Consider the following 22,712-nt stretch of genomic DNA (forward strand, 5'->3'; position numbering starts at 1 on the left):
ACTTTCTCTGAAGGAATTTTTTCTTGTGACTTCTTTCCTGTGAAAGGGAATATCCAATAAATGAGAATTTTAACTGAAGAGAAAACCATTGCATTTGCTACTGATAAATGTCTGGCCTGTGCCAGAAAGTCACAGGTGCCCTGGGATCCTGGCTCCACTGCTGACAAGGCCTTGTTAGACCTTATTAACTGCCCCTCCAAAGAGGAGAAAGGCTCTTGGAGGTAGAGATTGGGGAGCTTGGCAGAGCCCTAGGATGAACTGTGTTTTTTTGTTTTGTTTTTGTTTTTTTGCAGGTTGGAGGCTTTTTCCTGCAGAAAGAGAAGCAATTCTGGGCTTTTCCACAGATAACCTGCTAGGGCTTGCAGAGACCCGGATTCTAACCCCATCTCGCCTTTCCTCACGCGGGACCTTGGTTTCTGCATTTGAGAACTGCTGGGTGGGCTGGTGTTACCCAGGAGTTTTTGATTTTTGCAGGAGACGCTTTGCAGGAGATCTCTAGGGCTTTTTCTGTGTCAATTAAAGAGCCTGACCAGCTGGGCCTGGGCTGTCGTTTTAACAAAAACAAACGCCATCCCCCTCCCAGCTGAGCACTTGTTAGAACTGGACTTTAACTCAGGGCCTGAACCCCCTAACAACAGGACAAACAGTATGAAATCAAAACCGTTTACCCTCCTCCCACCTGCGGTTTGCGTAGGGCCTTGGGCGCACTAGCAAAACAAACTTATTTTGAACACTCAGCTCCTAGCGTGCCGCGCTGCCAATCATTAACCTCCTGGTGCAAGTGGCGCGGCCTGTGCCCTTTATAAGGCGCGCGCTGTGTCCAGCGAGCATCGGCCACCGCCATCCCATCCAGCGAGCATCTGCCGCCGCGCCGCCGCCACCCTCCCAGAGAGCACTGGCCACCGCTCCACTGTCACTTGTCCAGAGTATGGGCCACCGCCCGCCGCCACCAGCCCAGAGAGCCTCGGCTCCTGTCTGCTGCCCGCGCTTGGAGATGTCAGAGGTCCCCGTTGCTCGCGTCTGGCTGGTACTGTTCCTGCTGACTGTCCAGGTCGGCGTGACAGCCGGCGCTCCGTGGCAGTGCGCGCCCTGCTCCCCCGAGAAGCTCGCTCTCTGCCCGCCGGTGCCCGCCTCGTGCTCGGAGGTCACCCGGTCCGCCGGCTGCGGTTGCTGCCCGATGTGCGCCCTGCCTCTGGGCGCCGCGTGCGGCGTGGCCACTGCACGCTGCGCCCGGGGACTCAGTTGCCGCGCTCTGCCGGGGGAGCAGCAACCCCTGCACGCCCTCACCCGCGGCCAAGGCGCCTGCGTGCAGGAGTCTGACGCCTCCGCTCCCAATACCGAGGCTGCAGGTACCACAGTCCCGCCCCTGCCCCAGTACCTCCTTGCCCACCGGCACCTGCGGTCCCCACACCCCTAACTACTGGGTGGGGCTGGAGCCGGGCAGGGGCTTGTCCACAATTAGAGCTTGAAACTAGAGCACGTAGTTGGGGAAGGAGCTTGGAGTGGAGACCGATCATTGCATGGTCTTGGCAGGACGTGCCCTGGGAAAAGAAGGAAGATGTTCCAGGGCACACATAGCTTAGTGGAGACTCAAGGAGGAAGCTTGCACTTGGCCCTAGTAGCCCAGTGATCTTTAGATACCCAGACAGCAAGAGTAGAGGGAGGCGGTGGGGCTGCCTCTGCAGTTGGGCTGCCACCCTGGGTCCCCCACCAGTCTCCTTGCCAGCACGTGGGCAGACCCAGTGGCTGGAGCATCCGGGAAGGCCTAAGAAGGGAATCCCTCCTGCTGGCCTCCCCAGGAGGTGTTTGGAATGTCCTTTGTAATATACGTCCTGGATACAGTATGTGCTACCCAGATGTTTACAGAACATAATGTGAGAGTTGAGGCTAAAAGCTTCACTTCCATTCATTGCCATAGAAAAACAATGTTTGATGTGTATGTTGCCCCCTAAGAACATGACAATCAGGTTCTTTCCTGGATTTAAGCAGGCATTTGTTTGTAGCGGGAAGTGGAGGAAATGCCTCTTTCTCTACTCCAGCCCCTATCTCCTCATCTGGGCTGCTTGCACGTCCTGTGCCATTCTGGGAGGAATCAGGACTTCCATACCCTGATAGGGTGTTAGAGTGAGTGTGTGAGAGTCAGTGACCCTTCCAAGGAGGGAACAGGGTTTTCCTGAGATTCTCTGCCCTTTAGAGGAAATGAAAGGGAGTCCTCTCACTGATCCTCAAGGAGAGGAATTTCCACAGGGGGTCCCTTATAGCTGGTTTTCTGATTCTGTTCATGCACCTTTGGACTCGATCTGCAAGATCCTCTTGGCACGAGGGTGGGTTGGGGTTGTTGCAGAGAAGTCCCTTAGGATGTGGGAAGGCAGGGGTCCCAAAATAGAAGAGGGTAGTACTTTGGGTCAGGAGAGCTGCATTCTAGACTCCTCTTCTAGATGAACTGTACCATTCATTCAGGGATATTAGTAAAATCCCCATTTTAAGGATGGGGAAGCTGAGGTTACAAGGCTCCCCACTAATGCGGTTAGGAATTGAACTCTAATCCTGGCTTCTTTAGGGTTGTTCTCAGCCTCAGCAAATGCGTTTGTTGCTCTGCTCCCCTGCTGCTTTAAAAGCAGAAACGTGGGGCATCCTTGCCAGTCCCCAAAACTTACTATTGTCAGGAACAGAGCTGGCATTGCTGTTGTCATTCCTCTTCCTGGAAACCATGACAAGGTCCTTTACAGTGACAGTCAGTGAAAATCGGGTTAAGGAATGTGGCCATCCTCATGATCCAGACTGGTTTTGAGGGAAGGAAGTGATCTTGTGGGGGCCCAGAGGTACAGATGCTTTGAGAGGGCTCATGGGGTCTGCAATGTTTCCTTTCCAGAGGCAGGGAGCCCTGAAAGCCCAGAGAGCACAGAGATAACTGAGGAGGAGCTCCTGGATAACTTCCATCTGATGGCCCCTTCTGAAGAGGATCATTCCATTCTTTGGGATGCCATCAGTACCTATGATGGTTCAAAGGCTCTCCATGTCACCAACATCAAAAAATGGAAGGTGAGGCCCAGCAGGTGGGTGGTGGGAACTCTCCTGTCAGAGGCTGTAGCTTGAGTCGGCTGTGACAAGCAGACCTGGTCCACTCCCTCCTGGTCCTGATGTCCTGGAAAGAAATGCTTTCCCCCCAAACCTAGTGGCCATTTCTCAGCTAAACTTTCTCAAGCTGTGAACACAAGGACTTTCAGGAGAGATGCCTACTGGATGCAAAGAAAATGTAGTTCCTGATAATAGGTTACTTCATGTCTCTGAACTCCTCTCAATAAGGGTGTCAGAACATTGAATTACATTGTTCCAAAACTTAGTACAAGGCCCTGACTGCTTTCACCTCCATTGTATCATTTGCTTCCCTTTAAACAATTGTCATAAAATAGACATAAAATTTACTGTTTTAACTATTTTGAAGCATAGGTTTCTATGGCATTAAGTAATATACATCATTAACTATTTTAAAGCATAGATTTCTGTGGCATTAAGTAACAATAAGTAATGCACGTTATTCTGCAACCACCACCAATATCTACCTTCAGAATTCTCATCTTCCCAAACATCAACTCCGCATTATCTTAATTAATGTCTCTTTTGAATTCTACCACTTGAGGGCGACAGAGAATCAAAGTCGGAGTGACTTGATTTGAGAAAAAAAATTACTTCCACAAACATGCCCACCCAGAAAAAGGGAGGATTAAACCATTTTCTCAACACTTTGGAATTTAATCTGAGAATAATGATAAATGGAGGAAAGTTAATTCTTAAATTATCCAAATGAATGCCTTAATCCTCACTTGATTTAGTTTATGTAAAATAACCTTGTAGATTGCAGAGGAAAGTTATTCAAAATCTAGAAATCTCTTCTGCTAAATTCTTAATTAAGAGCTATGCCCACTCTTCTTCTAACCAGACGGCAGGTGCCAAAAGTATTCAGTAGGTGGCAGGAGGAGTTGGGAAGAGTTTTGTGGTGTTGGTGAGGTTCTTGCCTGGGGATGTCTCTGTGCAGGTGTTGAGAGAGTGTTTGGTGAGGGAGAGAATGGTGTTCTTGTTCTTTATCTGAACAACTCAAGACAGACTAACCACAGGTGGGAAAAAGAGGCCCAGCAGGAGCACATCACATGACACCTAGTCGCAGGTCCCCATGGCCAGATCATAGGGCCACTCCTGCTTCTACAAAACCTCTTCCATCTGTCATTGTCTAAGCTGATAATTCACTGAGTCTTGTTAGATATCCTAATGTAAAGTTATTCTCTTAGGAGCCCTGCCGAATAGAACTCTACAGAGTTGTAGAGAGTTTATCCAAGGCACAGGAGACATCAGGAGAAGAAATTTCCAAATTTTACCTGCCAAACTGCAACAAGAATGGATTTTATCACAGCAGACAGGTAGGTGGCCTTGCCAGTGTGTGTCGTCAGGGTGAAAGGGACTCCTGCCCTATATTCCTGCCAAGCCATGGTCATTCATGGCAAAGAATGTCCCCTCCAAAGTAGACACCAGAACTGGTTGTCTTGAGCCAGATCCACCCCTCTGGGAACCTGGAACATCTAGGCAAAGATAGCCTATTGAACAGGTCAATGTGTCACCGCCAGAGGAGGAAAACCTGTACTGGACCAGGGGCCCTGGGGCTAAGCCTGAGCTCCATCACTCAGCAAGCCAATAGCTATGGAAGACTTTCCTAGGCTCCATAATGCTTGGATCTCAGGTTCCTCACTTATACAAAAGAGTAAGGGAACATACTTAACATTGAAAAGCAAGTATCTATTTGTACAGCTTTATCACTGTTTTCTCTCTGAATTGTCTAATAAAACACAACAACATTTTTGTGGCTTGCCAGATAATAAATGCAATCAAACAGACCAAGATTTCATGTTGAGGAGTGCTTCAGGCCTCAGTGAAGTACAGGTTCTGTAGATTTTATTGAGAGAAACTGAGGACTAGGCCCTGCTTCACAGGCAATGAACAGTGGGGTACACATGAGACATGTTCCCTCTGGGTTGGGCTCCCCTGACATTGAGCTATGAAGCAGACAGCTGTGCACACGCTGCGCTGTTTAACACACGTGAGAAGTCATTATTGCATGTGCCACTCAGTCACTGTCTCTATTTTATCATGAGAACCAGGAGGGTGTGAGATTTGCTGGCATCATTGGCAGCTGGTTTCACAGCCAGCACTATTGGCTTGGCTCTGCAGTGCTTGGCTGCACTGAAAAAAGGGCCAGCTATGGCTCTACATTCCCCTGTCAGCTTGTCATCTGCTGATCTTGACCTTGGTCTTGTCTTTGCAGTGTGAGACATCCCTGGCTGGAGAGGAGAGGCTCTGCTGGTGCGTCTACCCTTGGAATGGGAAGAGGATCCCAGGGTCTCCAGAGATCAGGGGAGACCCCAACTGCCAGACGTATTTTAATGTACAAAACTGAAAACAGATGAAATAATGTTCTGTCACATGAAATATTTAAGTATATAGTATATTTATACTGTAGAACACACACATATATATGTATATGTATATATATAAAACTACTTTTTATACTCCATATATAACTTGATACATAAAGCTGTTAGTTTATTTATTCACTGTAAGTTTATTTTTTCTACACAGTAAAAACTTGTACTATGTTAATAACTTGTACTATGTCAACTTGTATATCATGAAACACTTCTCATCATATTGTATGTAAGTAATTGCCTTTCTGCTCTTCCAAAGCTCCTGCATCTGTTTTTAAAGAGCATGGAAAAATACTGCCTAGAAAATGCAAAATGAAGTAAGAGGGAGTCATTTTTCAGGTAGTTTAATGCAGGACGGTTAACTTGTATATTCCACCATTCACATTTGATATACATGTGTAGGAAAAGTTAAAGTGTTGATTATGTAATCAAAACCGGTGGTGATGTTGCCACCGGTTAAAATGTACACTGGATATGTTGTTAAACACGTGTCTATAATGGAAATATTTACAATAAATATTCTGCATGGAAATACTGTTATGTCTGTGGATGTTTATTTAGTGGTATTATCTTTGTTTCTGAAATCCCTTTGTCCTTCACCCTCACCTTCCTTATACATTTTGTGCTTTTGTGATATCAAGATGGTGTTTTGGGTCCGCAGAGCCCCTTGTCCCAATTACCCTAGATCTTGTCCCGGCTGCCTCAGGGTTTCCACTTCCCAGTGGCATTGGGACCTTCCTCCTCTGCCCCGGCAGGCTGGGCATTCCTGTGTCCCACCTCTCCATTAGTCCCCAACCTCCCCAGGGTCCTTAGCCTCTTCCTCTTGGTTTGGTTTGTCCCTCCATTCAACTTATAAATAGGAACATGGTTTCTTTCCTCTTAAACACAAGACAGAGTGCTTCCTTGTTTTGCTCCCTAGCCTTTCCCTTGCTTGCCCTCCCTTCCTGCTAGCCTCCTTCTTCCACAGGGCTCCCAGCATCCTTTTGTCACTTCTGTTTCCATGACTGAACCCTGATTGCAGCTCTCTTTTCTGCTCCTCAGAGCTCTTCTTCCTTAACACTGTGCCCTGCTTGGTGTGCCCAACGCTACCCCTCCTAATTCTTGAGCACCCTATTGATTGCTGCTTTCCTCCCCTCCACATCCCTCCACATCTTTCCTGGCACCTTGCCCATCCCAGGGGATTCCGTCCTGGTCTGTTGGCTGCCTCCAGCCCTGTCTCCTGGACTCCCCCTGCTCTTTGTCGGGGGGAAAGCCCACACTTCTCCTTGCCCCAGGCCACCTCTTGGAGGCTGCTTCTCTCATCTGTGGGGCTGGAGGCCTCCCTGACATTCTGATTTTTCCTGGAGCTCCAGCTCCCTATCTTGGGTCTCCCGTTTAACCCTACAACCCCACAGCTGCCAGGCTGCCATCCTCTCTGCCATGCCCATAGGGCTGGTCTGTAAACTCAGCACTCAGACTCATCAAGAGGAGCAGCCAGATTGATGTGGGACAGGGACAGACTGATAGCTGCAGCCCAGGACCAGGAGGTCTGTTCATTTGCTCAGGTAATGAAACCACATCTGGCACAGCAGCTGCAATTGGAGTCACCACTCCATTAAGCTTATAATAATTCACTGTTATTCTCCAAGATCCTTCTGTCTTCTGCACAGGCCAAATAGCAGAGTTCAATGGGGATGTGGTGAGAATTACCACTCCTGCATCTTTCCAGTCCTTGATGGTGGCACTAATTTCTGCCATCTCTCTGGGAATGCAATACTGCTTCTGAACTGATCAGTGTCAGTTCAGAGCCAGTACCCTGTAGTTCCTGAAAGGTCTGATTACTTCCTTTCCCTCAATCCACAATTGCCCTGGTGAAAGCCTCTAGGTCCCTTTGGAGAAGACTGGGAGAAATATTTGCAACAGCGTACTGGGGTCATTTCTCAAGGAGGCCCAGCCTCCCCTTCATTCCAGGGGTTCTGGGTCTATAAACTGGCCTGAGAATTGACTGAGATGCCAAGACCCTCTGCTTTTATGATTCAAATTAGATTTTTGTTCACTTGTCCTTGAACTTTCCTGCTTATATAAGTCAATAGCAATTTAGTAGGTTTCCTATCAGTTTCACTTCTAGGAATGTCATGATCAAGTAGCCAACACTATAGATCCACAGGAGCCTGACTATTCTGAGTGCTGCCTTGGCTCTGCTGTCTGTTAGAGTAACTGCACCTACCTTGCCTTTGTTGGTTGAGTGCCTCCACTTGGTCTTTGCCACCCTTGGGATCTCATTACTTCCATTGCATTTATGTTTCCCAATTCATCAGCTGTGGTTCCCACTGTACGGTCTGGCCTACACAGAAGAGCAATGCCAGAGCTCTTCTAGTATGCTGAGGCTCCCCTCACAAATGTATTCTTCATGGTCAAGGTACAAGGTGTGCCCTTTGGACCTGCCCATGGTGGGTAAGAAGGTCTTAAATAACAAATTCTTTCTAATTCAATTCCTTAGACATTCCTTCTAGTGTCCCTAAGCCTTTGAGTTCATTTCTACTATAAATCAAGGCAGATCTTGCAGTTCAAGATCTTTTGGTCTATGCTACCTTTTGGTCTATGTTTCAGCCAAGTAACTAAATAAACTGTTGGAGCCGTTTCTAGCTTCCTGAATTGCAACCTTAAACACAGAATCTCTGCTTAGTAAGCCTATATCAATAAATTCAGCCTGATCCAACTTTTTGTTCCTTTCACTATTACCCCACACTTCTAATATCAGTTCCAACACATATTCCCTGCATTTCTATCTATATATATTAGAAAACTCAAGTAGTTCTTTAGGAATGTGGTGTGCCTCCTCGTGGGTTACATTTTGTACTTTTAGGGGTTATGGAACCTGGTCTAGAACCAAAGAAGGGTGGTAGGGGTGAGTCCTGAGGAGAAGCAATATTGTCTTGCATGGCAACTGCCTCAGGGGAGGCCATTACAGTATCCTCAGGCAACACAAAGTTTATCCCTTCAGATGGGGGTGGAGAGTCTGCTTCTACTGGAAAATAAAACTCAGCAGAAATTAGTGTCTCAATGTTTCCACCTTTATCAGGATCTTCCCATACGTCTCTATTGCAACTTTCAGGATCCCATTCTTTCCCTATCAATGCCCTCACTTTAACAGAAAGCACTTTAAAAGTGGAGGCTGGCAATTCAATTTTTGTTGTAAGTCAGTCACTCACAGGGTTTCGTTTTCGCCAGTCCTGGTCGTGGAGCTACAGGAGACAAGGGACTCCTTCCGAGTAGATATCTAAGCTTTCAGGTCATTTATATGGTGCTTGAGCTGGGAATTTGAATCTCTGAGCTCCTCCTTTTCTTTCCCCACTTTATCCAGCTTAATTAGAAACAACCAGCCAATGTCATTACACTTGTTTGTTAGACAAAAATGTTTGAAGATACTATATACATAGTCACCCAGATCCTTGCCTCTTACAAGCATTTGAGAATATCCAATGGTAATATTTTGTGTATCTCTGCTGCAACATTATGCCGTGGACTATCAGTATTCTCTTTATTACTGGAAATATAGTTATTAGTGTCTTTAAATATAATCAAAATAGGTAGCCAATTCCAGAAATCCCAGAACCAATTCAGAAAACTCACCCTTAAGATTGAGTTCCTTATAAATATCATTTGACCCAGCCATCCCATTACTGGGTATATACCCAAAGGATTATAAATCATGCTGCTATAAAGACACATGCACATGTATGTGTATTGCAGCACTATTCACAATAGCAAAGACTTGGAACCAACCCAAATGTCCATCAATGACAGACTGGATTAAGAAAATGTGGCACATATACACCATGGAATACTATGCAGCCATAAAAAAGGATGATTTCATGTCCTTTGTAGGGACATGGATGCAGCTGGAAACCATCATTCTCAGCAAACTATCACAAGGACAGAAAACCAAACACCACATGTTCTCACTCATAGGTGGGAATTGAACAATGAGAACACTTGGACACAGGAAGGGGAACATCACACACTGGGGCCTGTTGTGGGGTGCGGGGAGTGGGGAGGGATAGCATTAGGAGATATACCTAATGTAAATGACGAGTTAATGGGTGCAGCACACCAATATGGCACATGTATACATACGTAACAAACCTGCACGTTGTACACATGTACCCTAGACCATAAAGTATAAAAAAAAGATTGAGTTCCTGCAAATGCCATTATTTCATCCCTTTTTGTTATTGAGCAGTATTTCATGGCATACATATACCACATTTTCTTTATCTACTTGTTGATTGAAGGGCTGTAAACTCAGCACTCAGACTCATCATTTGGGCTGGTTCCCTATTTTTGCAATTGCGCATTGTGCTGCTATAACTTAGATAAAATTGGAGACCATTATTATAAGTGAAGTAACTCAGGAATGGAAAACCAAATATTGTATGTTCTCACTCATAAGTGGGAGCTAAGCTATGAGGACACAAAGGCATAAAAATGATACAATGGACTTTGGGAACACAGGGGAAAGGGCAGGAGGGGAGTGAGGGACAAAAGACTACACATTGGGTACAGGGTACACGGCTCAGGTGATGGGTGTACCAAAATCTCAGAAATCACAACTAAAGAACTTATTCATGTAAACGAACACCATCTGTTCCCCAGAATCTATTGAAATAATAAATAAATAAGTAAATAAACAAATAAATAAATACTTTGAAATCTAAAAAAAAAGATTGAGTTCCTTTAGAACCACTCCAGGTACTAAAATCTGTATTAGTCAGGATTTTCTGGAGAAACCGAACTGATGAGATGTGAATATAGAGAGATTTATTTTAAAGAATTGGCTCATGCAATTACGGAGCTGGGAAGTCCAAAATCTACAGGGTGTGTCAGCAGGCTGGAGACCCAGCAGGGAGCCACTGCTGCGGTTAGAATGCAAAGGCAGTTTGCCAGCAGAATTCCTTGTTGCTTGGTCAGTCTTTTGTTCTATTTAGGACTCCAATTGATTGGATGATGCCCACCCCCATTACGGAGGGACATCTGTCTTACTCAAAGTCCACCAATCTAAATGTTAACCTCATCCAAGAACACCCTCACAGAAACATCCAGAATAGTGTTTGACCCCATTTTTGTCATTGTGGTGCAACCAAGTTGACACATAAAATTAACTATCACAACCAGTTATAATTTCCACTAAATAAATGCAATCGATATGTAAGAGAGGACAGAAAATTAAATTATATGAAACGCTCAATTAAAACCAGAGGTGGTAGAAAAAGAGGAAGAAAAATGAACAAATAATAGTTCAATGAATAGAAGACATTTACAAATGTGGTTGGCTTTAACAAAATATATCAGTACTCCCTTTAAACGTACTACATGTCCCAACTAAAATAAAGAGGTTGTCTGTGTGCTTTAAAAAATGAAAAATAAAATCAACATACATGTTGTTCATAAGATTCCTACTTAAAATAAAATGACACTATAGGTTAAGAGTAAGGAGATGGAAAAATATATATTACCCGAAATCTAATTACAAGAGTAGAATTAGCTATGTTAATTACAGACAAAGAAAACTTCAGAACAAAGACAATTATCAGCACTAAAGCGAGGCATTACATAATGAAACAGATGTCAATTATCCAGAAGACACAATCACCCTTAATGTGTGTGTGTCTAATAACAGAACATCAAAATATGTGAGGCTAAAACAAGTAGGACTGCAAAAGAAATAGATAAATCTGCTACTATAGTTGGAGACTTCAACACCCTTCTATCAAAAATGGACAGATCTAGCAGGCAGAAAATCAGCAAGGGCATCGTTGAACTCAACAGCATCATCAATCAAGGATATAATGAACATCTTTGGATGACTTAATCCAACAACATCCAACAACAGTAGAATACACATTCTTCTCGAGATTGCATGGAATAGTCATCAAGATAGACCACATCCTGGGCCATAAAACACATCTCAACACATTAAAAAAATAGAAATAATAACAATGTCTGCTCTCAGATCACAATGGAATTAAACTAGAAATCAGTAACAAAAAGAAAGATAGCTAGAAAATCCCAAAATATTTGGAGATTAAACAATACATTTTTAAGTAACACATGGGTTAAAAAAGAAGTCTCAAGGGAAATTAAAAACTATTTTTAGCTAAATGAAAATTAAAATACAATTTATCAAAACCTGTGCGATGCAGCTAAAGTAGTGCTTACAGGGAAATTTATAGCACTAAATACATGTAGAAATTAAGAAAGATCTAAAATCAATCATTTAAACCTCCACCTTAGGAAACTAGAGACTGAAGAGCAATTTAAGCCTAAGGCATGCATAAAGAATAAAATAAAGCAACCATCAATAAAATCCAAACCGGAAAAACAATAGAGAAAATCAATGAAACCAAATATGGTTATTTGAAAACATTAATAAAATTGATAAACCAGTAGCTAGACTAACCAAGAAAAATAAAAGATGCATTTTACCTACATCAGAAATAAAAGAGAGGCCATCAGTTCTAGTACCATGAGCATTAGAAGGATAATAAAGAAACACTATGAAAACCTTACACCCACAAATTTGATAGCATAGATGTAATGGACTAATTCCTTGAGAACACAAACTACCAAAACTCACACAAGGAGAAATAAATACCTACATAGAATGATATTTATTAAAAATTAAATCAATAATTAGTTTTCCAAAAATAAAGCACTAACCCCAGATTGTTTCACTGGTGAATTCTACCGAACATTTAAGGGAGAAATCATATCAACGCTCCACAATCTCTTTCTCAAAATAGATACAAATTAACACTTAACTCATTTTATGAGGTCAGTATTACCTTAACACAAAAACCAGATAGAGACATTAAAAGAAATTAAAACTACAGATCAATATCTCTCATCAACATAGGTGCAAAAATTCTTGAGAAAATGTTATCTAATCATATCCAATAATGTATAAAAAGAATACTATATCACCAAGATATAATGCTAAGATCCAGATTATAGTAAGATTGCTAGTAGTTTTACATTGGTTCTGCAGTGGAAAAACCACAGGCTGAAAAACATTCAGATTTTAGCTTTGTTTGTGTAGGAGCATTAGGGCTGTGGTGGCATTTCCTCTTTCTTCTCTTTTCTTCCTTGTCTCCCTCCCTTCCTTCTATAAAAATTATCTTAGTTACAGTACTGTTATATGAGAAAAATACATTTACAGTAGAAATAGAAAACAAAGAATTTCTCATAGACAGTCATTACATAGATACCAATTATGTGTATTTATATATGGTATTTTAAAATGTCATGACAAGAAGAAATATTTTAGAAAATAAAATTAATTTCATAAGTCTTGTTATATTGTACTTAAGAATACTTGACTAAATGTTTAAAAAATCATGGTGAAACTCAGAGACTCACGTTAACAATTGTCCTTAAGGCCTTTGGTTGAAAGCTTTAGACTTTACCGAGGCTACTTTGAAAACCATTGCTCTACTTCTCTTAATAATTCTTTGGCTTCCACAGGAAGCATGTGCACTCACACCTTGCCTTTCTCTTGCTGCTTCTTTGGCCAAGACAATAGATTTTGCACAACTCCAGGGGGCATCTTTCATGTTGTGTTCTATGGGCTCCAGGATAGGGCATTCACAGGGACTACAATGTGAGTTGTGTCCCCAGCATGGTACAGGGGCTGAGTACCACTGCTGAGTAGGAAGGATGCTGTCAGCTTTAGTCCCTCCATCTGGAAGGGGCCTTGGAAAGAGAATGAAGAGATACTGGCTTGGTCTGAGAACAGTGACTTGGAGTTAGAGCCACTTTTCTAGACAAAATGGTTGGCTCTCCTTCATCTGCATACTGTTGGCGCAAAGGATTTCCACCAGAGATGTAAGACAAGAGGACAGAGCAGGATGCTCTGGGAGATCTAGGAGAAATAATACAGACTGCCCCTGTGGCATCTTGGAAAACGTGGGAGCTTCTGTGAGTCACTGCCACTCCAGTCCAGAGATGATAGAGGACTAATATTTAGTCTGAAAGATCTCATTAGTGTCATTACTCTATTGTCCTATTAGAATGGTATGTCAGGAAATGCTTACAGGACACATACATTAGCTGAAATACTACAAACAAACAAACAAACAACAAACAAACAAACAAAAAAACTCGTTCTCTCCTTGAAAGAAGAGTGCTCCTTCACAGTGGGACATACTAACCTTCTCCTGCATTGGTGTTCTACTTTGGACTCTCAAAGCTTTCACCTAACCTTCAGCAGTCCTGCACTCTCACCTCAAATTTCTTTTTTCCCACATGATATTCCACATGGTCATTGTTCTCTCTCTTGAAACTCCGCTTGTCAAATCTGAACTCCCGGCCCTCTAACCAGCTTCTTCTCCAAACTTCCATACTTCATGTCTACAGCACAACCCTTCTTCTGTGTGAGAAGATGTTGAAGTATGGTGTTGTTTTGCAAGACAGCAAGTAAGATGGACAGACATTGGCAAACTTTTGGGCGAGGTAAACGTGTTCAAATCCAGAATTATCCACACATCATGGCTATAGAGAGAGTGAAAAATTATCCAGTATATCCCTGGCTTTAATGTTTCCTTGTAGTCTCCCTCTACTCTAAAACTGAGACAAAATCTTGCTGATTTTGTTCTTTAATGACTCTTACTTTGTCTTTTTACACTCTGATTTGAACTCTTACCATGTCACAACTGGACTGTTGCAGCAGTTCCTTCTTGGTTTGCCCTGTATTTACCCAATCTCATTTATGCATGCATGCATATATCTCTTATGAGTATGGACACACAAATTCTCAACAAAATGTGATCAACTTGATTACAGCAACATATTAAAAGAATCTTGATCAGTGTGGAATACATCCCATGATCAGTGGAATTTATTCCAGGAGTGCAAAGTTATTTTAGCTTCTGAAAATTAATTAATTAAAATAATATTAATCATTTTAACATCTAAAATTTAATTAATAAAATTAATCAATCATAGGATAAAAACCAAAAAATTACATGATCATCTCAGTAGATGCAGAAAATAATTGACAAACAAAAATACCCTTTTATAATAAAAATATTCAACAAACTAGGAATAAAAGGAAACTTCCTCAAGCTGATAGAAGAGATCTAGGAAAAACCCACAGCTGACATTATGAAAGACTATAGGCTTTTTGCCTAAGATCAGGAACAAGACAAAGATATCTGCTCTTGCCATTTCTATTCTACCTGTACCGGAGGATATATTCAGGCTAGTTAGGCAAGAAAAATAAATAAATGGCAGTCAGACTTGGAAAGGAAGTAAAAGAATCTCTATTTGAAGATAATACCATCTGCTATTTAGAAATTCCGAAGGAATATACTAAAAGTCCTTTAGAACTAATAAATGAGTAAAACACCATTGCAGGATATGAAATCAAGATTAAAAAATCCATTGTATTTCTATATGCTTGCAATAAACAATTCAAAAATAAAATTAATCAATTTTATTCATAACATCAAAAAGACTAAAATATTTAGAAATAAATTGAAAAAAAAAACTGCAAAATTTATATTCCGAAAACTATAAAACACTGCCAAAAGAAACTAAAAAGGCTCTAACTAAATGGGAAAATATTTCATGTTCATGGATTAGAAGACTTAACATTGTCAAGATGGCAACATACCCCAAAATGATCTGCAAATTAAATGTTGTCTCTATCAGAATCTCAGCTGACTTCTTTGACAATCTGACTTTACAATTCACAGTGTATGCAAGGAACCCAGAAAAGCCAAAGCAATTCTGAAAAGACTAAAACAAAGTAGGAGGACTCATACTTTCTGTTTTCAAAAATTACTACAAAGTAATGGTAATGAACATAGTGTAGTGCTGGCACAAGGATAGACAAGTTGAGAGTCCCTTGATAAGCCCATACATTAATAATTAACTGATTTTTAACAAGGATGCCAAAAGTAATCAATAATCTTTTCAACAAATGATCCATAGGCAAAAGAGTGAAGTTAGTCCACTACTATAGACCATAACAACAATTAACTCAAAAATCCATTGAAGACTTAAATGTAAGACCTAAAACTAAAAAAACTCTTAGGAAAAAACATAGGGGTAAGTCTTCAAGACTCTGAATTGGCAAAGATTCTTAGATGTGATACCATCAGCATGAGCAACAAAAGTGTCATAGATAAATTGGACTTCCTCAACTTTAAGCCTTGTGTGCTTCAAATGACACCATCAGCAAAGTGAAAGACAAAAATATTTGCAAATCATACATCTCATAAGGGACTGGCATTTAAAATACATAAGAAACAATTACAACTCAACAATATTAAGACAAACAGCCCAATTAAAAATAGGCAAAAGTTCTGAACAGACATTTCTTCAGAGAAGATGTATTAAATGGCCTATAAGCACATGAAAAAGTCTTTGGCATTATTAGCCATGAAGGAAGTACAAATCAAAGTTATCACTTCACATCCACTAGGATAACTAGAACCAAAAAGTCTGATAACAATAAGTGTTAATGAGGATCTGGATACATGAGAACACTCCTAGAGTACTGGTGGGATTGTAAAATGGTGCAACTGCTTTGAAAAATAGTCTGGCAGTTTTCCAAATGATTAAACATAGAGCTACCAAATGATCCAGCAATTCTACTCCTGGGTAAATGCCGCTTCTAGGTATATGCCCAGGATAAATGAATATGTATGTCCATCCAAAATTTTATATGCAAATGTTCATAGAGGCATTATTCACAATAGCCAAAAGGTGGAAATAAATCAAATGTCCATCAATGGACAAATAGATAAACATTTGTCAATTGTGGTACATCTAGACAATGAAATATTATTCAACCATCAAAAAGAATGAAAAACTGATAATGCTACAACCTGGATGAACCTTGGAAACATGCTAAGTGAAAGAAGCTAGTTATATGCAATTACACATTGTAATTCCATTTATAGGAAAGTGCAGAATAGGGGAATCTATAGAGACAGAAAGTAGATTAATGGTTGCTTAGGGCTTGGGAGGGAGGATGGAGGATGACTGATAAAGAATTCAGAGTTTCTTGTTGAAGTGATGAAAATGTTCCACATTTGCCCGTGGTGACGGCTGTACATTTAAACCTATACTAAAAGCCATAACATGGGTGAATCTTATGTTAATTCTGTCTCAATAAATTTGTTAAAAAGAAAGATTTTTCAGTAGGAGCAACTCTGTCAGTGTCGAGATTTAGAAAGAAGACTCTGCTAGCAGTGATTGTCATGGGATTCAAGAAAATAAAAGAGGCTAGAAAGCTAGACAGAAGTTGGTTAAATTATTTATGTTGCAAATGCTGAAGATCAAAGTAGAAGGAGGCAGATTGGGGTACACAAGGGACAGAGAATCAACCTCTGGAAAGAATCACCTGTACTTGCTGACTCCACCTTCCGTCCTATTCTCTTTTGAACACTTCCTAATCAACTGCAAGAGCTGATCATAACTGGTTTATGACACACTCTCATTATTGAGCCACATCTGGTCCTCTCTTGTTTATTTGTTCTATTTTTTAATAGTGCGATAAGGACCCATCAACTACCCATTCAACTTAACAACCAGAATTCTGACAACCTATATGGAATTAATCACTCACTGCTTTTCTTTGCGTATGTTTTATCTTATCTATATCTATTTTTTAAACATATATTTTTATTTTAGATGATTTTAGTTATTGTTTTTAACATCATAAAAAGTGTACCATACAGAAAGTGATCTTGAAGGATTGGCTTTTAAACTGATGCTGTAAAGCTACAAGTCTCTTAATTGTTTTATGCACCTGCTGTTTATTTATTTAGGTTTCTACAGGGTCCTCTCTCTTGAAAATACACCACACTTTATTTATCCAGGCTTCTGATGATGGGACCTAGGTTATCTTCAGGTTTTAAAAAATTGTCTACAGTGGTGCAAAAATATTCTTGTACATATGTTTCTTAGATTAGATCCCCAGAAGGCAGATACCAAGAGAAAGACTCACGGAAGCAACTTACTAGGAAACATTCTCATGAAAAATCAATATGCGTGCTCGCTTCGGCAGCACATATACTAGAAAAATCAATATGGTTATGAGGCAATGGGACCCAGAAGGTGGGAAGGCCAAGCCAGCCAAGCCACGCTGAACACCACAGAAGGTGACTTGGGCTCAATGCATCAAGATAGGGAGGGTCACACCTCAGAGTGCCCCAGGCAGGGAAAAGGGGGCTGGTATTTCATGTTCTCAGAGATGATTTTACATTAAGTCTTTTTTCATATTATAGTTGGTTGGCTGTTGCTGGTAGATAAAAATAAGATTCACGTTTGCATATTTTTATACCCGGCCATACTGCTAAATGCTTTTATTATTTAGAACAATTTGTAGATTCTGTTATTATTTCCATGTAAATATCTGCAAGTAGTGACAGTATTTTTCAACTGTCAAGTCTCTTTTTTGTCTTACTGTACAAGCTCAGTTCTCTCATACTGTGTTGAATGGAAATGGTAAGAGGGAATATACTCGTCTGATTTATTATTATTATTATTATTATTATTATTATTATTATTATTATATTATATTTATTTTTTTTTGAGATGAAGTCTCGCTCTGTCGCCCGGGCTGGAGTGCAGTGGCCGGATCTCAGCTCACTGCAAGCTCCGCCTCCCGGGTTTATGCCATTCTCCTGCCTCAGCCTCCCGCGTAGCTGGGACCACAGGTGCCCGCCACCTCGCCCGGCTAGTTTTTTTTGTATTTTTTAGTAGAGACGGGGTTTCACCGTGTTCGCCAGGATGGTCTCGATCTCCTGACCTCGTGATCCGCCCGTCTCGGCCTCCCAAAGTGCTGGGATTACAGGCTTGAGCCACCGCGCCCGGCCTGATTTATTATTTTAAAGAGATTGTTTCTAATGTTTCTCCATTTACAATGGTGCTTGCTGGGTTTTGTTCTTCAATATATACACATCATCAGATAATGGACGTTCCCTTGCATTCTTAATTTATTAACAGTTTTTGTTGGGTTGAATTTTGTAAACTGCTTTTACTGTTTCCATTAAATATCACTCTCTTTAATAGGTGACATATATATGTTTTCTAATATTAAATTATTTTATAACCTGGAGCAAACCCAAGTTGGAAATAGTGAAATACCTTTAATAGGGACAGTGGAGTTTGCTTTATTAATAATTGCCTTGGGGTTTTTCATTGATGAGCAAAATAGGCCTGTATTTGTCTTTGCTTGATTTTGGCTCTGGGGTTATACCGGTTTTGTAGAATAACTTGATGTATAGTCTTCCCTTTTACAGCTTCTTAAAAAGTTTTTATTGAATTGGATGATCTGTTTCTCAAGTACTTGGTAGAACTTAAATAATTTGGTGTTTTCTTTGTGAGAATGTTTATTTCTTCAAATGTGCCATAGTTACAGGAATATTTATGCTTTCAATTTATTCTTGAAAATAATATTTTCTAAGAAATTTTACACCGTGTTTACATTTTCAAATTTGATAATATATAGTTTTGCTAATATTTTCTTGTAATCTGTTTATTCTGTTTTTTCTGCTATATCCCTTTCCTCACTGATAATGTTAATAATGGTAACTTTTCCTCTTGATAACCTTTCCAATCTTTGCCTATTTTGTTAGATTTTTCAAATAAGCAAATTTTGGTTTTGTTGGTCTTCTCTATTGCATTTTCTTTTTCCTGTTATTGCTTTTTACTCTTAGTTTTATGAACTTTTTTACTTGGATTGATTCTAACCCCTTGAGGTGATCACTTAGCAGTTTTCAGACTGTCTTCACCTAATGTAGGCTTTAGGCTTCTCTTTCCTTTGAACCTCAGGTCCTGCTTGCTTTCATGATCATCATTAGCATTATCTAGAGAGTTTGAATTTCAAGGCAGTTCTAAATTTCTGCAGTTTTTAATTTTAGTATTGATTAGTCCTTTAACCTTGAATTATTATTTATCTGTGTGCTTTTAAAATTTTTTAAAATGTGGGAATTTAAAAAGATTATCACTGTAATTAATTTAAAATTTAATCACATTGTGGTTATAAAATATTGTTTACACGGCATCTATTCTTTCCATTTTTGAAGTTTCCTTTATGATCTAATATGCAATTGATTTTTAAAAATTCTTTATATGTTCTTGAGAGGAACATACATTCTTTAATTGCTCTAAATGTATTCCTTTGATTAGGCTTGTTAGATCTTCTAAATCCCCATGAATATTTTGGTCTTTTTAACCATCAATAATGAAAACAGGGTAAACATTTAAATTTCTTCCTATAATTAACTTAATTCTAGTTAAAATAGTGTGAAGATATTTTATTAAGTGCACACATGCTTAGAATTGTTAAATGTCCCTGATTAACTTATCTTCCTATTATTTTGTAGTAACTTTTTCTAACTCTATGAAAATATTCTTTGTATTAAAATGGTTTTGTCTGATATTAATAACTACCAGCTTTGTCTTGAATAATTTTTGTCTGATATGTGTTTTTCCATCGTTTTTCTTTCAATCATTGTCTGTTGTAATAAAATACATGATTTTTAGCCATGAAATCTGTCTTTGTAGTGGTCAATTTTAACATCTGTTTAAATGTAGGTTTCTCAATCTTGGCACTATTGGCAATTTGATGGGATAATTCTTTTGGGGGTGGTGGTTTAGTGTGGATTGTAGGTCATTTAGCAGCATCCCTGACCCCCTTGATGCCAGTAACATTGTCAAGTTGTGAAAACCAACAATGACTCCAGACATTGCCAGTTGTCCTCTGGGGGCAGCATTTTCCCTAAGGATCACTAATTTTTTAGTATTGACAGTGGAATCTTTTAATGTCACTTTGGTTTATTATTTCTGTTTATCCTAGTCTCTTTGTCTCTTTGTATTTATAAATTTTTGACTATGCTTTTTCTTTTTTATTTTTTTTATTTTTTATTTTTTTTTACTAGATAAGCTGTTTTTGGTACCCTCTAGAAATTTGGTGTACCACATTATTTATTCTCTTTCACTTAACACATGTCTTCAACATTTCCAAGATTTGTTCCCTTCTTATAGAAGGTCTTCCTCAAAAACATTTTAAATGTGCTTCTTTTGTGTGGCAAACATCCTGGATTTTCAATGCCTCAGAATAGTTGATCATGCCCTCACTTTTAAATACAGTTTAGCTGGGTATAAAACTCTAGCTTCTAAATTATTTCCCTTACCTTCTTGTGTCTAGAGTCACTTTTTAAAAAATGTGGTGTCTGTGATACGTTCTTTCTGTGCTGAAACTTTGCTATTTTAAGATTTCACCATAATTTACCAAGCAATGCTTTTGAAATTATCTCTTTTTACATTCTATGTGGTCTTTCAATATAAAGTCTTCCTTTTTTTTTCAATCCTAGCAAAAATTATCTCTGTAATTTCTTTAGGTATTTCTTAGGACTTCTGTTACCTATATCTGTTTTTGTCCTTCATTTCTCTCAACTGATCTTTTGTATTTCCCAGTCATTCTTCTCTCTGCTTCCTTCTAAGAGAGTTCCTCAACTTGTTCTTCCCCTTTACTAAATTGTCCTTTAGCTGTATCCATTTTTTTTTTTTTTGAGATAGGGTTTTGCTTTGTCACTCAGGCAGGAGTGCAGTGGCACAAACATGGTGGGCTCAAACAATCCTCCCACAACAGCCTTCCAAGCAGCTGGGACCACAGGTGTACACCATCATGCCTGGCTCTTTATTTTTATTTTTTGTAGAGATAGGTTCTCACCATGTTGCCCAAGCCTGTCTCAAACTCATAGGCTCAAGTAATCTTCCAACCTTGGCCTCCCAAAATTCTGAGATTACAGATGTGTGCCACTCTGCCTGGCCTAGCTGTATCATTTTTAAAAATTCCATCTGCTTTATTCTTCATTTCAACTGTTGGATATTTCTTACTGCTATGACTTGAATGTGTTCCCGCCAAAATTTGGGTGTTGAGACTTAATGGCCAATGTGATGGTAGGAGGTGGGGCCTTTAAGGGTGATTAGGTCATGAGAGTTCCTCAATAGTGCATATATCAAAATAGTTCTAAGAGAGGATTTTGAATGCTCTCACCACAAAGAAATGATAAATGTTTGAGATGATGGATATACTAATTACCGTGACTTGATTTATTATACAATGTATACATGCATTACATACATGCACACTGTACCCCATAGATATGTACAAATAATCATTTGTCAATTAAAAACAAACAAAAGAGTAACCTTCTGAATGAGGCCTTCCTTGGCTAACTTCTCTAAAAATGAAAGAAAGGAAGGAAAGAAGAAAGGAAGGAAAGAAGAAAGGAAGGAAGGAAAGAGAGAGAGAGAAGATGAAAAAAACCCCTTGCACTAACAATACTTGACACTTCACATTTCCCTTTATTTTTTTTCCCCATAGCACTTAACACTATTGAGCACTCTATCTATCCCACTGACTAATCTTGTTTATTGTCTTTCTTTACAAGGGCAGTGATTTTATATGGCTTGTTCACTGCTGTGTGCCCTTCTAGAATATAAAAAGTGGATAAAGAATTATGCCTGCATGTGGGACAAAGAGAGAAGCCAAGACAATTTCCAAGGTTTGGGAAGGTGGCTGGACCAGGAGGTCAGGGCTGTAGGAGACACCCATACTTCTTGGAGATGACCAGTGGGCTGATGGAAATGTAAGCTCATTGCTCAGTCATGAAGTAGAGGCAGGGACACAACAAATGCAGCAAGTTTTTCTGAATGAAAAGAAACAAATCATTTTCACTGTGGAAATTGAGACTGTATCAAAATAGAAATAAAACAAGGACATTATCTACACTCACATAGCCATGGTTAATATTTTGATGTATTTCATTTTGGTTTTATGTGTGTGCATATGCAATATAATTGCATTCTGCTTTTCTTTTAGCCCACCACAGACATTTTCTTATTGTAACTCCTATTCAAAAACATTTTTAGTGGTGGCATAATATTCCTTTGTACCAATGCATTTCAGTGTAAAATGCCCTTGTACTTAACTGTCTGTGCACGTCTCTGATGATGTCTGTGGGATTTATTTCTGCAGTGGGATGACTAGTTCAAGGAGTTTGATCAGATCAGAAACATCCCTCTAGACAGGCTGCCACAGCAGAGAACCTGGAATCCCATTAGGACACCCTCATTAACACTGGTGATTGTTATTTTTCCTAAAGTGTGCTGATTTGATAACTGAATCTTAGGAAGCTATTGTTGTAGCACCTGCATTGCCTTGACTCCCATGGAAGA

The 22,712-nt window shown here is 40.0% G+C and overlaps 1 protein-coding gene across 1 annotated transcript; it reads left to right on the top strand.

Annotated features, from left to right (window-relative positions):
- Positions 1 to 666: 666 nt before the first annotated feature.
- On the top strand, positions 667 to 6,008 carry IGFBP1 (insulin like growth factor binding protein 1). Its single transcript, XM_010374598.2, has 4 exons — positions 667 to 1,349; positions 2,873 to 3,042; positions 4,287 to 4,415; positions 5,315 to 6,008. Exons 1-4 carry the CDS (start codon positions 929 to 931, stop codon positions 5,444 to 5,446), a joined length of 852 nt encoding a protein of 283 aa, XP_010372900.1. The 5' UTR covers positions 667 to 928; the 3' UTR covers positions 5,447 to 6,008.
- The last annotated feature ends 16,704 nt before the right edge of the window (positions 6,009 to 22,712 follow it).

The sequence above is a fragment of the Rhinopithecus roxellana genome, chromosome 6 (genome assembly GCF_007565055.1).
Source record: "Rhinopithecus roxellana isolate Shanxi Qingling chromosome 6, ASM756505v1, whole genome shotgun sequence".
Classification (NCBI taxonomy): domain Eukaryota; kingdom Metazoa; phylum Chordata; class Mammalia; order Primates; family Cercopithecidae; genus Rhinopithecus; species Rhinopithecus roxellana.

What these genes read in the sequence shown, in the direction of transcription:
- IGFBP1 (XM_010374598.2), top strand. Translation starts at nt 929, where the DNA reads ATGGGCCACCGCCCGCCGCCACCAGCCCAGAGAGCCTCGGCTCCTGTC. An exon ending in TCCCAATACCGAGGCTGCAG is followed by an intron (nt 1,350 to 2,872) that starts GTACCACAGTCC and finishes TTTCCTTTCCAG; the next exon opens with AGGCAGGGAGCCCTGAAAGC. An exon ending in GATTTTATCACAGCAGACAG is followed by an intron (nt 4,416 to 5,314) that starts GTAGGTGGCCTT and finishes TTGTCTTTGCAG; the next exon opens with TGTGAGACATCCCTGGCTGG.